At 45.0% G+C, this 15,838-nt stretch overlaps 1 protein-coding gene across 1 annotated transcript in view; it reads right to left on the minus strand.

Moving 5' to 3' along the window:
- The window catches only part of LOC122927437 (glutamine--fructose-6-phosphate aminotransferase [isomerizing] 1-like), a 42,424-nt gene that overhangs the window by 9,379 nt on the left and 17,207 nt on the right, over positions 1–15,838 (minus strand). The window contains 12 exon segments of the mRNA XM_044279271.1: positions 261–381; positions 1,676–1,773; positions 1,971–2,066; positions 2,870–3,033; positions 3,386–3,491; positions 4,691–4,744; positions 5,966–6,045; positions 6,128–6,189; positions 6,881–7,015; positions 9,399–9,457; positions 11,415–11,540; positions 14,797–14,904. Of these exon segments, the coding sequence (XP_044135206.1) occupies positions 261–381; positions 1,676–1,773; positions 1,971–2,066; positions 2,870–3,033; positions 3,386–3,491; positions 4,691–4,744; positions 5,966–6,045; positions 6,128–6,189; positions 6,881–7,015; positions 9,399–9,457; positions 11,415–11,540; positions 14,797–14,904 (1,209 nt within the window).

Genomic DNA, 15,838 nt, shown 5'->3' on the forward strand with positions numbered 1-15,838 from the left:
GTTATGTAAGCACATTCAGTGTATCTCCCAGTGCGTACGTCAAATGCAGCCATAGACATGACGAGGAACTGGAAAGGCGATATGGACCAGCATAACTTTTCTACAGTACAGGAAAGTGCCTTCCCAAAGAGTGAACCACCGCAAAAATGTATGCCGTGGCCACTGTACAGTTATAAAGAAGAATATGTATATGTCAGGGAATTCTTCTGATGTGTAGATGTGAAAAAAAAAGATTATTCAAACATTAATGATCCACTTACCTGACTGGCTAATGAAAAAGCAGACATCATCTCTGAAGACGGGGGTGCTCCTGTCCAAAAAGTCACTAGCAAGCTCCACCATGACCGGCAGCTCGGTCAGCTCTTCTAAAACCTGGCGAGTCTGTGGGAAGAGGAGGCACACTATCAGCAAAGACTATTCCCGCATCATCCACCATCACCAAGTGTCAGCAGAACCCATCCGCCTCCGTCAGCATGACTACTTCTTCAGCATTCTTGTGTTCAAAGTGACAGAAGCCTCAACCGTGTCACCTTAAAAGGTCAAAGGGGCCAGTTGGTAACTGTTCAAAGCATTTATTCCATGCAGTAAGGTCAGTAGGAACAGAGCCTGAGGGGCTTATCACGAGAATGATTGCATTTGCACATAGAAAAAAAATAATCATAAAAAATAAAATAAATAAAAAAATAGATGGAAAGCGTTCAAGAAAAGGAAACTTCACACGCAGAATACAGACCCTGAAGGCTATAAATCAAATATGAAAAGCACTCTCTCTACAGTACGTGGCATTGGAAGAATTAGTGCAGGGTGGAAAATGACCGCAAAATTCGTCCGGCTGCCAATGGGGAATATTTTCAACAAACCAAACTAACATTAACCCTATTTTAGTCTATATATTTGTAGGCATGAAAACCCATTCCTACCAGGGACGTCACCCGATCAGAGCTCAGCGTTTAACTCAAAATGCTCAGGAAATATGAAAGCTACTTGGAGAATGGCCGCTATGGGAGACAAGGGCAGGTTTTCTGTTTAGTTCTTCAAGTCCATTTCTGCGCATATGAAGTTTATCAGTGACCTATGAGACAACCTATAGGATCTTACATCAATTATTACTTGTCATTTACAGTCAGATTGTCGTTATTTATCATTAGGTCTATGGGGAGATTCAGAAGTATGCTACAAAAGGAGGCCGGACTGCCAGGTACATCAAACTACGTGTGCCCTTTTGTTAAAAGTGCAGGGGTACCCATGTAGGCACTGGGCCCTTGTACTACAGTCATATTGAGGGGTTAATATGCCCTGTGAAAAATAATATCATCATCATCATAAATCTACTATCTGTGCTCTTGCAAATCCAACTTGGATTACTGTGCTAGAGGGAGCCTGATCACACCCCCATTTGCGTTTATGGGGTGAAGGGGGACGGTAAGTGAATAGAGACTACACAAAACTCATGTACAAATGATCATTCAGTGAGTATTCTGCCATGCGAATCCCAGCTAGGCATTCCTTCCCCTGACTCAAAATACCCGGGCCGAGGCAGACGGTCTTATTGGGGCTCTCCCTGGCACCTAGGGAACCTGCCCTGCCAGTCATCCTCTCCTGCCTACAGTTTTCTATTCTATGCAGTAAAAATAATTTACAGTTAGAAAGTTTAGTCCTAGGAATGCATACTCACAGCCACTCCAGCATGGTAACTAGTCCCACAGGCAATGAGGATTAGTCGTCGGCATCTCTGGATTTCTTTAAGGTGATCCTTCAAACCTCCCAAATTCACTGGAAAACAGAAGATTGAAGAGGATGTCCTGTAGATCTATGTACTCCTGATAGCAAATCCTTCACGTAATCAAGGAAGCCACCAAGATTAGGATAAGGAGCTGGAAACCAGTTTTTCTAACCATGCTGAGCTTAGATGATCAGGTACAGGCAAGTCTACAAGAGGCCTCGGAAAAGCAATAGTCGGCTGGTTTTACCTGTCAGGTCGTCAAAGTTCACGCGTCCTCTCATGGTATTGACGACAGACTCCGGCTGCTCAAAGATTTCTTTCTGCATGAATGAGCTGAAGTTTCCTGCCAATCAAAACAAGAGAATGTAAAGCAGTAGTCATGATTCTGCAAGAGACGCATGAAGGGCTGCGCGCACGGCTCATCCTGACGTATAAATGGATACCTGCTTGTCCTCCACACTAGTAGTCTCTCCTATCCTCCTCTTGTCTTCTAGGCTGAGGACATCACGCCCAGTGATGCTGCACCTCATTCTATCTCGCCCCCTTCTGATCCTCTTGAATGAGAAATAATTGTTCCCTTTAAGACACACCTCTTGAGGGGACCTGACTCCATACGTAAATCCCCATTCATCCTATACTTGCTCTATAGGACAATTCTAGGAAGTCACCAGTAACCATTCATGTATTCTTAACCTTTAGGTTAGGTTGTAAGTTATCAATAGCAGGTGTGTGTCCCTAGGCGTCTTACATTTGTAATTCTGAATTACAAGCCTAAAGTTACCCGTACAGTCAATATTTTATGCGTATAGCGGGGTTCCCAACTATAACCCAACAGATGATGTCAGGGGAAAGCAGGATAGAATACTGTGGATTTATGTTCTTATGGGGTACATGCTACGACCAGAGGTGTCTGACAATGTACCCCAGGCATCCTCAAACTGCGGCCCTCCAGCTGTTGTAAAACTACTCCCACAATGCCCTGCTGTAGGCTGTTCTGGCATGCTGGGAGTTGTAGTTTTGCAACAGCTGGAGGGCCGCAGTTTGAGGATGCCTGATCTACCCCATTGAGATGACATGCACACTCTGCTGAGCCAGTGTAGGAGAACCTTGACGCTTCACCCAAACAGCGCAGAGCCTGACACTTACCCTTCATGATCTGCTGCAGCTCCATCTGCAGAGTCTGAATGGCACGTGCTGCATGATCTCCCGCACGTCTCTTGACGCGGTGGATAGAGAGGCGTCCATCCACGACCGCAGCCACGTCGTCATCTTCAAGATAGATCACTCGGTTGGTGTGTTCAATGACAGCGCTGCAAAACAAGCATTGTGTGGGTAAGCAAGTGTCGCCTAAACAATGCCGCCACCCAACACCACTAGGGCGTTTTTTAACATAAAACCTTATTATTCAGGGACCCCCAAAAAGGGTGTCACATTAAAATCTAAATCTGAAATGATTACAAGGCAGCTGAACCTCCCATATGAGAGATCCAATTTAACCATGGTGGCCCCATGGACCACAGAGTTGGCGCTTATGAACAATTGCAGCCTTGGAGAAGTTGCACAGGCTGCACCATGTAGTAGCAGTTACCATTGGTAAAGAGATGGCATCACTGGCACAGAAGGAGCCCCCAGTGATAACACTGTACTGTACACTTCTCTAACCTGGCGTCGGAGGCAAAGTAATACTCCACAGCTTTCTCATCCACAGCGAACAGGCAGGTTGTGTTGTCCACTCTGGGCAGGGTGCAGCTCCCTTTCTTTTCCATGCCTGCAACAGTGAAATAAAGACCGTTTTTCTCTCGGTTAGTGTTTGCGGAGGAAGAAAACGTAAGAGAAGGCCAAGAAGAGTCCTTAGTTTCAGCCCAACTGGAAGAAATGTAGCAGGAAAAAAAAAGCAGAGTCTGTTATAGTAAGCATTCAAGTTATGTCGTGGTAAAGGTTTCCACCCGAGACTGGTACACGGGGTATAGAGCTGGCAGCCTGGTACTAGCAGAGATCGGCTGCCAGTGGCATTAAGGGTTGCAATCAACCTACAGCTGGATTATAGTTTTATAGGGCTAGACGTCAGAACGGCTCCCAGGTAAGGTATCCATTAGACCATTTTGCCAATAAATAAAAAATTGTACAATTTGAAGGGGCGGCGTTCTATAGATGGATAAGGGGCATATAGTGGGAAATTCATTACTATACCCACAATGTACCAGCTGGATGCCAAGCGATCAAAGACCGACCGCATAGCCAATTCCACGACAGGGTTATAAAGGCTTGTAGTCCGTAGCATTATAGGATTAGTCCCCCCACAAACAGCTGTTCCATCAAGGCAGCAATACCCTAAACTGTAAGCAATGAAGAACAAGAATCATCATCAGATTGGACATGCCCCCAGAGGGATAGAAAAGAGAAGGAACATTTGTTTTTTTTGTTCTGGTACGGTTTCCACTATCTAGATTATGTAATATGTCCTCTGCCTAGTCAGCAATTCCCTAAAACACTTCAACCTGTTGCTTTCTGATGTAGATGCAGATTTTAGGGACCCGTTTCTGTCACCAGATGAGAGTAGCTGGGATCTATACTGAGAATTCCTGGTAATTATTTCCAGTTCATTTCTAACGTTTTGGACTAAATCTCAATTTCTCAGTAAACAGCACCATCTAGTGTTCAAAAGGTAAATTTCCCAAAGCATCCATTGGATTCTCCTTTGCTCAAGGCACTAGAAATCATTTGGCCTTTATGTGATAACGGTTTTATATCTATCTGGTTATTGTTAATTAAAAAAAAAAAATAACCACATTTTTTTTGTTGTCGTGAAGCCAGCAGGTCTATATTGGATATAGTGCTGTATTATGTATTTCTGGGATGGCACCTAGATGGACCTGTATGGAGAACAGTACCAGAAACCGACTATATGAATATAGTCTCTGTCTAAGAGAAGGTATATAATGTAATACGAGGCGGCTGGACGGGCACCTTCATCCAGTACAAGGGACCTTCCCTCTAGAGGATAATCGCCGCTTTGTGACACTGAAAATGACAATGAGAAAGGCGACAGCACGAAATCAGACAACACGTCAAAGACACAGGCAAACTATGCATTGCAGCACCCTGAAATGCATACATCATGTACGCCGACCAGGATCGCAGCCATGAAACACAGACTGACAGAGGACGGTAATATCACACGTTACAATGACACAATGGCGATTGTAACTGGACAGCAATTTGCAGAAAATCTATTGTGAACAATAAGTAATAATTATTACGGACAATACACAATTAAACAATCCCCACACCCCCAATATGCCCGACACCATTCTTAAAGGGAATGTCCAGTTTAGAAAACTCATTTTCATAGACCCTAAGTGAATAGAGGGGAGGGGAAATGTTACAAAAAGTGTCTTGCAGACAATGCATCGATTTTAAAGGGGTTTTCAGAGATTTTTTTTTTCTCTGAGCGTTTGATGGGTGGGGGTCTGACACCCAGTACAGATGTTAATGAGTTACTTGAAAAGGAACCGGCGCTCGCAGTAACGCTGCGCCCTTCTCAGCTCACCAAGCACAGCCCATTCACTTCAATGGGGCGGAGCTGTGCCAAGGCCATGTGACCAATGAACGCAGCGTCACTGGCCTAGGCGAAGTTGCAAGAAGGCCGTGGACCTACTGCGAGCGCAAGTGCCTTCTCAAACAGCTGATCAGCAGAGGTCCCAGGTGTCGGACTCCCACTGATCAGATACTGGTGACCTATCCACAGGAAAAGCCCTTTTAATGTGTATTGTGCAATACTTAGTTTTCCCTGTGGAGGCGCTGCAGGGAAACACTGCCATCTTTCCCCACAGATTACAGCTGCTTTATAGGGGTCCCAGCAATGAAACACTTTGAGATAAGCTTCCAGTCAAGGGACCCCCTCTAACAAGAAATGATTGTCCAAACTGGAGAACCCCTTTAAGTTTCAATGATGTTAAAGAAATATCATCAGGTCAACAGGAAGCAACGTCTAGACACGCTTGGCAGAAGGCAGGCCTCTGTGTTAATTCAAAGAAACAAAGAAAAAAAAAAAAAATAGATTCTTTCCAATATTGCTTCTGGAACACTCAGAGGCAGCCGGGTTGACAATGGTGCCTACCAAGGAAGTTCATGTGACATCACTATTGCCGATGCGGCACAGGTCTTGGGGGACTATAGTCAAGGCTGTAGATACCTGTATAGTGTGGTCAGCCTGGCACTGGTTCAGCAATGTATAATTACCTGAGCGGTACAGGATTGGGATGTGATCGGTGGAAAGCTTGTGTTCGCTGCGTATACCCATCAAAAGTGGGCTACCCCTCCTATAAAGCAATTACACGATTAGCATTAGAATGACAAAGGCATGACAAGTAGACCAACTATGCAATAAAGCGACAGGCTTACCTGGTCCCAACAGCCTGGCCGGAATAGTGCACACTCTTAAATACCAGAGCAAAGGCACCTTCCTGTTGGATAAGGCAAGAGGACAGAGTTAAAATAAAGGTGCAGGAGATCAGTAGACAACTGAAGTCAAGGTATGGAGTTTCACCCTCTATCAAACCATTCATGATCTTCATTACAGCTTCTCCGTAGGTGTCCTCCAGCTTTCCCTGAATGGCAAGTCTCACTTTACACTAATATGAATTGATCAGTGGCTGCCATAATTAGGCAGAGAATGGGAAAGCTGGGTGACAACCCCTGTGATAGTTGTAATTGTGGAGATGATGATGGTCACCCAGCCCGGAAACCATCGTCTACGGTTTGAAGATACTGAAACCCACCACGCCTGGTCCTGCTTTCTGCCGTCTCTGTACACAACTGATGAAAATAGGTGAGCCCGGACAACATTTGTCACAAGGGCATGCCCAGTGTTATCGGCTTGGAATAACGCTTGGAAACTGCCCCATGTAAATGTCCTGCCTTCTGTCACCAGCAGGTCTCCCCAGGAGGACGGACCATCAAAGTAATGATCATCCATCCCTATTCAGTATGCATCAGGCCATGTTTAAAAAAAATATATAAAATTTTTTAAAGCGCCAATCGACTTTTAGATCGTTGATGCTTGCTCAGCCCTCGTGTAAAAGAAACTGGTGAAAATAATTATTAACTCATTCAACACTGACCAGCCAGGCTCCAGAATTTGGTGGCTGTACTCACCAGCTGCTGGATGACTCGCTCCACAAGGGTGGCAAAGCTGATGCCATCACTCTCCCGATTGTCATACATGTACTTGGCAAGTTTGGCGATGGTTTCTGTGTCAGTCTCAGACTCGAACTCGTAGCCCTTGCTCTCCTGCAAAACAGTAAGAACACTATGAAGAGGCCATGCCAATGCAATACATCACTGCACAGATTAGTGTCACTATTCATGGGCTGCATAGACCGTAAATTACACATTTTCCCAGGTGGGAGTATTCAGAGGCAGGGGCGTACTCAAATATCAAAGTCCCATAGCTAAACTTACTATGGGCCCCCTTCTCACCCAGTGAGATTTCTGACCGTTTAAAAATAGGATGTTTTTTTTTGGTACATGATAAAACTGTCTGCCTGCAAGTACCACTAGGGGGAGCTCTGTGCACAGGAATGTATACAGTTACCATCAGAAGCTGCATGGTCTGCCTCCATGGCGAGTAGGTCACTGTTAAGTCCTTGCTTCTCAGTTGCACTGAACTCAGCTTTCCACCTCTTCCCAGTCTGCAGATCCTGCCTGTTTTATGGCAGCCTGAACAGAATACAGGCTGCCATAAACCTTACTCTGACCAGAGATCCACAGGTTCTGCAATCAGTCTACTTTCACACTGGCGTTTTGGCTTTCGTTTGCGAGATCCGTTCAGGGCTCTCACAAGGGGTCCAAAACGGATCAGTTTGCATTCTGAATGGAAAAAGGATCCGCTCAGAATGCATCAGTTCCGTCTCCATTCTGCTTGAAGCGTTTTGGTGTCCGTCTGACGAAACAGAGCCAAACGGATCCGTCCTGGCACACAATGTAAGTCAATGGAGACGGATCCGTTTTCTATGACACAATAGAAAATGGATCCGTCCTCCATTGACTTTAAATGGTGTTCAAGACGGATCCGTCTTGGCTAGGTTACAGATTATACAAAGGGATCCGTTCTGAACAGATGCAGATGGTGGTGTTATCTATATATACATGACGGATCCGCACAAAACGCGAGTGTGAAATTAGCCTTACCCTGCATGCTTATTTCCGGTTTGCTTCTGCTTGAAAATGGTCAATCTTGATAACACCATACTAGCGGAATTACAAACTCACTGCAAATGTGAGCCTTCAAATAGCATAGGAGCCTTCCCCTCAAACCTACTCTATGGTAGGGGGTAGGAGAAGTGGTGCATAGGACTAGGAAAGTTGTTTGGGGCAATCCATTTCTGAAAAATTGAAGGGAATGTGGCACCTATAATTTTTTTTCTGCCATTTGAAACCAGATAGTGACCTATATCCTTTTTTTTAACCCGTTTTTATTATTTTTTCATTTAATTATTATTAACAGCATTTAGAGAGATGCTTTACAGCAGTCACAGACGCAATAGACTGGAGGCAATTCATTTACTTCTACGGTGGGTTTTCTCGATATGCTCTGTGACCTGTGCATAGGTCAGGAGGGAAAAGACAAGCTGTGATATCACCTATTGTGAATGGTGGAGTCTGGGTTATCTATATAGAGAGGTGATATCTGTCACTGTAAAGCCTCATGCACACGTCCGTGGAACACGGACTGTGAGATACCGGCCTGGATTCCTGCTGAGTGCAGGAGCGCACGGCGTAATTGGTTGCTACGACGCCATGCGCTTCGTGCCGCCGCTGCTGAACAGTAATACACTTGTTTAGATCATACCAGTGTATTACTGTACAGCAGCGGCGGCGGCACGAAGCGCACAGCATCATAGCAACCAATGACCGGTATCCAGGCCGGTATCTCAGGGTCCGTGTTCCACGGATGCGTGCATTAGGCTTAATCCTGCTTGTGATGAAAAGTGATCTGAACAGACAAACAAGTGGCCCCTATGAGGCGGTGTGCCCAGTGCGAAAACGGCAGGGTTTTAGATTCTTGTTTTTAATAGTGACAAAAAATAATAATAAATAAAATAAACACAAAATTTTTAAAATATATTGAACATAAAAATTTTTAAGGATGATTTGTCAAGGGCAGCTACTACATTTTGCCTTGCATTCATTTTAGATATAGGGGGGGGGGGGGTCAATTAGATATGTCTGTTTTAGTAACTACTTGTATTCCCCAAGAAATATTATCTCTGGAGCATCTATTCTTATAAGCCATTTCTCCTACTATTCCTACTAGAAGTTTATTAATAAATTGCCAGCAGTGTGTAAAAGTCCAAATGGGGGGGGGGGGGGGGGGAGGAGTAGTGTCCCTGCACAATCGGACACTATCCAATCAGTGTTGCCAGTGTCAGACCACCTGGGATCAGCCATTTCAACCTTTAGCTGCCCACAGCTGGCAATTCATTTATAAGTTTCTAGTAGGAATAACAAAGGAACAGCACCACAGAGAATCATATTAAAAGATGTTACCGAGTTGTTATGCAATGGTGAATGCAAGTAGCACAGAAATGTCAGGAGGGGTGACGGGTCCTCCTCAAATTCTCACGAGACATGGCACCAGAGATGCTTGGACCCAGCAGGGCTTAGCACTCACCAAGAACTTCTTCAGATCCTTGTAGTTGGTGATGATTCCATTGTGGATTACGATGAACTCTAGAAGGAAGGGGGGAGAAATAAGACGTCATTTCCAGAAAAACACGGCGCGATGAATGATGTGAAGCGGCAGAAATCTGGAGGCCACATGTCAGTACATTTAGGATAGCCCAAACAGTTAGCCTCATGTACGACAGCCACAAATCCCCAGGAAAGCCCTGATGCTACAAACTGCACACTCCTGCACATCTGCTAACTCCTACAGGGAGGCATGTCATGTAATTGATACCAGGAAACACGGGAGAGGGAAAGTAGCATGACTGGAAGCAATAAATCCCTAAACATTATTAGCCCAGATGTGAAATAAACGACATGGACGTCTATACCCTACACATCAATCACCACCACACAGAGAACTAATCAGCATCGAAACATGGCATTACTTCATACTCATCCTGAATTACAGCATGTCACACTGCAGAGCTGCATTCACTATTCTGCTGGCCACCACACTCCGTTCTGGGACTTTTATGGTAACACAGATAGGCAGTAAGGGGTGTCTGACAACAGGCTTGCTGACGGTTTTCAATAGCAACCAGCAAAACTATGAAGGACGTTAAACATTATACTTTCACAGCCTTGCATAAACTGTTGGTTTAGAGTTAAAGGGGTTGTCCAGAAGTTAATATTAAACGAGCTATTGCCAGGATAGGTCATCAATATCAGATTGCCATGGGTCTGCCTCCCGGCACCCCCGGCTATCAGCTGTTTGAAGAGGAGGCGGTGCGCCATGCTCGTCATTACACTACGTTTCGTCTCTTGTGGAGCGGTGGGCTTAGCGCAAGTACTCGCTCCCTTCGCTTGTATTACACATTACACTGCACTTCCGAGAAGGGCAGTGTAATGAAGAGGAAGTAGTGCAGCCTTCTCTTCAAACAGCTGATCAGCTGGGATGTCGGGAGTCGGACCCCCAGTGATTAAATATTGATGACCTATCCTGACAACAGGTCATCAATATTCACAGCTGGACAACGCCTTTAAGGGTCCATTCACACGTCCGCAAGCGTTTTTGTGATCCGCTAATTACGGATCCGCAAAACACAGACACCGACCATGTGCGTTCCGCATTTTGTGGACCGCACATGGCCGGCACTTTAATAGAAATGCCTTTTCTTGTCCGTGTCTGCAGACAAGAATAGGACATGTTCTATTTTTTGCAGAACGGAAGTGCCGATGCGGACAGCACACTGTGTGCTGTCCACATATTTTCCGGCCCCATTAAAAATTAATGGGTCCGGATCCGTTCCACAACGGATCCATTTTGCAGACGTGTGAATGGACCCTTAGCCCGATTCACACAACCATGCTGAGTCCATGAAATACAGCACATGTGTCAATCACATCTCCTGGACTGAACTGACTGCATCACAGCGAGTTCCTATCCGATTGTGGGTCTATCGTACTGTACTCACATGATGCAAGTACAGTACAACAGATCTGCAATCAGATAGGAATTGACTATATCGAATCACTAGGATGCAGAGAGATCGAGGTTAGGGGAGATGCAGACGACGCACGGGCTGTATTTCCTGGACCCAGTATTGTCTCATAAATCAGGCCTTAGGGGCAAAAACTAGTAGAGTGAAGACTCTCCAAAACACCATCTCCAGCTCCTTGAGACGACTACCTCTTACCTGACAAGATTGACAACAGCAGATTTTCATTTCTACCAGGTATATAACCACCGCCTAGGCCTAGAAGATCAATTTCCAAAGCCATGTTGGGTGGTCCTCTCAAAACAAGTTTCACTGCATTTGCAGTGCTAGGCGCTGACTATTCTCCACATGCACCATTCAAAAATTGTAGCAGATAGGCTTTCCAATACTCCCGATAATTAAAATGTCAGACCCTGTGTTGGCTCTGGATGGAGTCTCTCCGTCTGTACGCCGTCTAACTCATGATGTACAACTTTCTATTTCTAATTCACAGCACAATCTAGAACGCTGAGGTTACATACCGTTGTTTTTGTCAGATCGTTGTGGGTGACTGTTCGTAGGGCTGGGTTCTCCATGAGTGGCCCAACGGGTGTGTGCAATTCCCAAGTGAACCTCAAACTGAATATCTAGATCCAGGTCATCTTGCTCTGGAAAAAGGAAAAAAAGAAGAAAGAAAATATTCAGAGCTGAATCAGTGAAAATTCTGAATCGTGACTACACAATACCTTGTGTAGCACGGCTTATAGAAGGATAACAATGATGACTACTATATTAAAAGGAGTATTCCGATCTGGGACGTTTATGATATAATGATAGGCTATGCCAGGGGTCAGCATCTTCCGGCCCTCCAGCTGTTGTCAAACTACAATTCCCAGCATGCTCCATTTACATCTATGGCACTTCAAAGAACAGCCAAGCAAGTGTGCATACTGGGAGTCGTAGTTTCACCACAGCTGGAGTGCAGAACATTGCTGATCCCTGGAATATGCCTTAACTGTCTCATAGAAGCCGGTCCCTGAAGTGGGATGTGCACCTGTGTCCAGAACCGGGCCATGGGGTGAAATGATGACCACCCTCCAGTCACTACTATGGGAGTGTGCTCACTTGGCTAGTTTCAGAGATCTCGTGGCAGTGAATGGAGAGGATGCCACACATGTGCGATGTGATCTCCATTCATTTCAGGCTCTGTTCTGGAGATAGGAGCGGGTCCCAGAGGTGGAGACTTATGGGATATCCTATAGATATGACACAAACATGTCAGATGGGACAACCCGTTTAGACCTCATGTACATGACCATATCAGTTTTGCGGCCTGCAAACCGTGGATCCAAAATAAAAAAAACAGAGCCTGGTCATGAGCATGCCACCATTTTTTTTAAACCCTGTAGAAAAATGTCCTATGCTTGCATGACACTGGACAAGAATAGAACATGTTCCTATGTGCGGGGCCAGTGGAAAGGACAAACTGATGCGAGCAGCAAAGAAAAAAAAGAAATAAATTACTTTCCAATAACTATTGGAAAACGGTAATATAGCTGAGATGTTATACTGGTAGTGCGATTGCAGCTAGAGCTTCCAATTACTATTATAGCAATGGTCTATCCCTTCCAGGGGGTCCACAGATAAAGCTTCTCGCTGATTTTTCTTTCCCGGTGAGGCCATTGTGTTTGTGAACTGCAAATGTTTTTAATTTAACCAAAATGATCTGTTACCATCTCCCTGGAGTCAGCGGGGGGATGGAATGGAGAACAGAAGGCAGGAAAGGGGGGTTAAGTATAGGTTACTATTACAGTGCAGGGGATCCAGCCATGTGTTAGCATTTTCTAATGCGCAGGAATTCCTCTGCCAGCACAGGGGGTACGGTTTCTTTTCTTTCCTTTAGTGATAATGTGAGGGAGGAAAAGTTCTCCTTGTAAAATAGCCACATCTAAGGCTTGGGATTGCTTCCAATCAGGAGCTTTAATTTGCAGTTATAGGAAATGACCCACAGTGTGGTTATTGAGGTGGGGGCTTTATACCAAGTCCCGGTGGTTCTCTATTCAGTCAACCTATTAAAATAATATTCGACACGGCTCTTTCCTAGGGTCTGTTTACAGAGTCGGTCTGGATTCCAGCATAATTTGACACCTTAAACAGTTTTTCGGGGGTAGGAATTTAAACTGGACACAATACGGGGCATCATTAAGTGGGGAAGAGGGCCCTCATACTGTGAGGAGGGCATTTAAGGGATCATCCTCGTGTGAAGGGGGTCATATTGTCTGAGGGGCATCATTAATGTATAGGGTGGCGCTAAGGGGCATCACTTTAGTGAGGTGGCAGTAAAAGGGACATTCTTACTTTGTTGGGGGCACAAAAAGGGGATTAGGAGGGTGGCTTATTATACATATATATAAAAAAAAAAAAAAAAAAAAAAAAAGATTGCCACAGCACACTACATGCCACCGGTGTTGTCCCTCCTCACATTGCTTTGCCGCTTGGACCTTCACCCTAATGAAAATGCAGTTTGGAAAGAATTAAGCTAGGACAGAGCTGGATTATTATGCAGAAAGCAGTAAATGATAAGAATCCAGGTCTGTGGAGGTAAAACGTGTTATATTTTACTACGTACAGTTTTGATTTCCTGAAATTGTCCATTGATTTGGATTTACTTAAACTCTTGATTCCATTATGAAATCCTCTGGCAGGCCCTAAGCCTTAGTGGGGGGGAGGGGGGGACATTTTCCTGAAACTGTTTTTGTTGGAAAACACATATGTAGCGCGGGCCTCGGGCCCAGCAAAAAGCATACGTGTTAGGTTTCACATCATTAAGAGACTCGGCAGAAGCCTTGCTATCGCACGTCCATCCACGTTTGCAGCCTACAGTGGGGTCTGTAACCCTTTAACAACTGCAGTATAAGTGGCTTTTGTTTCCAAGGGTTAACACTAACCATTAACCCACCTGGTCTCATCGTACAGGATTACTGCTAATCAATTCATTTTTTTCTGGGGGGGGGGGGGGAATGGCCTAAAAAAAAAATAATCATATTCTCAGAATTTAGTCTGAAATTATATAAGGCCCTAGGGAGCGGCCATCTTACACACACCCCGATACTCATGTTTCTTTAAAAAAAAAATATATATTATTATTATTATTATAATAAAGCATAGGGGTCTACAAGGAGGAAAGGCTCTTATTAAAGTCATGTGTGACCACTACTTTGTGAACCACCAGGAGACCAACTTACACAATTCACAACTACATAGATTCGGAGAAGAAATCAATATGAAGCGACAGGAACATTACCTCCCCGTGTGGATATACAATTGACTAGTTTTAAAGGGATTGTCCAGATTTGTACATTGGGGGGGGGGGGATGTTTGCTCCCGGCAACTTCTCGCCCACAGTCTGTAGGTGGCCACACAACAGCCACCAGCATGGATTATGTAAGGATGCCATGTCACCATCTCCTAGGCACATCACAGGAGACAATGTGCAGGTGCAGAACATTAAAGAGGGACATACATGTTTAGATGCTCGTTCTGCCAGTATCCTCCCCCCCCCCCCCCCCCCACCACAAGATACACAGTCACACTCGGCTTGGCTGGGAATGCTTGTATTCTGGATGAGGAGAGGTGAATAAGCTGCTGCTAACATCCACTATCCTTTAACTCCTGCCTCTACAATCTGCTGATGGGGGAGCGAGAGGGACACCACCATACAGATTATCTGGTCAGTTGACCAAGGTGGGAGTCCACAAGACATTCCAGGTTCCTGGGTGGCAGATGCACATCACATGCATAGATACACCATATATGGTCGGTGCTACTGGAATACACATTCTGGAGCTCAAAACCAAGACCAAGGCTTCACCGTGACTTTTAGGACCGCAGCCCTCCACCATGCATGATGAAGGATCTACATACTGTTAATCTCGTCATCCAAGGCCTTGACTTTCCCCTTCTTCTTGATGAGCGCGATCTTGCCAGCATTGTTCTCCCAGTTCTTTTCATTGCCGCCATCAATTCCGACACCTACAAGAACAATGTGAACGGCCGTTAGTCTCAGAGCCCTTCTGTATGCAGTGCTGTCAGTCCTGACAAATGCAAACGTGGACTCCAACGTTGCGAGACAACTCGTAACCACGAGGGGCCAATTTACAAAAGTAGATTAGATTATCCGCATTAATGTGAATGCTCATCACCCGGAAGACAAGATTATGTTAGGTCTTGGAAATCCCTTTAAAAAGGATACTTTAATATCAGATCAGCAGGGCTCCGACACCGCACCCTCTGATCAGCTGTTCTGCAGTAGCCCCAGAACTTCACATTTCCGCCCACTTCTGTAGTCAATGAAGCTGCTCCCGCTGAAGTGAATGAGAGCAAGGCTGCAGTAACCATTCCTGTCCACTACACAACAGACGGAGCTGTTTAGCTCTGGCGCTACTGCAAAACAGCTGGTCGGAGGGGTGCTGGGGGTCAGACCCCCGCTGATCTGATATTGATAGCCTATCCTGAGGACAATATTAAAGTAGGGACAGACTATTTCTGATCCTGTTACATGTACTCCCAGTGATGTGCAGGTTCACTTTGAAAGCACCAGTGTTTTCTAACTCATAACATGCAAAAAAAAATTAACAAAATTAAAATCTAATTCAGGCTGGGGGTTTTTTGTATGCAGTTTTTGAAGCCAAGGACGAGGAGCGACTCCATAATGGAGGACATGTACAAAAAAAATGCAGAGGGGGATTTATTTATCCAGACTGGTGCAAAGGAAAACTGGCTTAGTTGCCCATAGCAACAGATCAAATTGATCATTTAATTTTCCAAAAGGAGCTTTGAAAAAAGTGAAAGGTGGAATCTGATTGGTTGCTATGGACAACTAAGCCAGTTCACCTTTACACCAGTTTTAATGGTGGTAAAATATCGGCCTTCACTGGATGGCATACATCATCACGGCAATGGTCTC

Source organism: Bufo gargarizans, chromosome 2 (assembly GCF_014858855.1).
Source record: "Bufo gargarizans isolate SCDJY-AF-19 chromosome 2, ASM1485885v1, whole genome shotgun sequence".
In the NCBI taxonomy this organism is placed as follows: domain Eukaryota; kingdom Metazoa; phylum Chordata; class Amphibia; order Anura; family Bufonidae; genus Bufo; species Bufo gargarizans.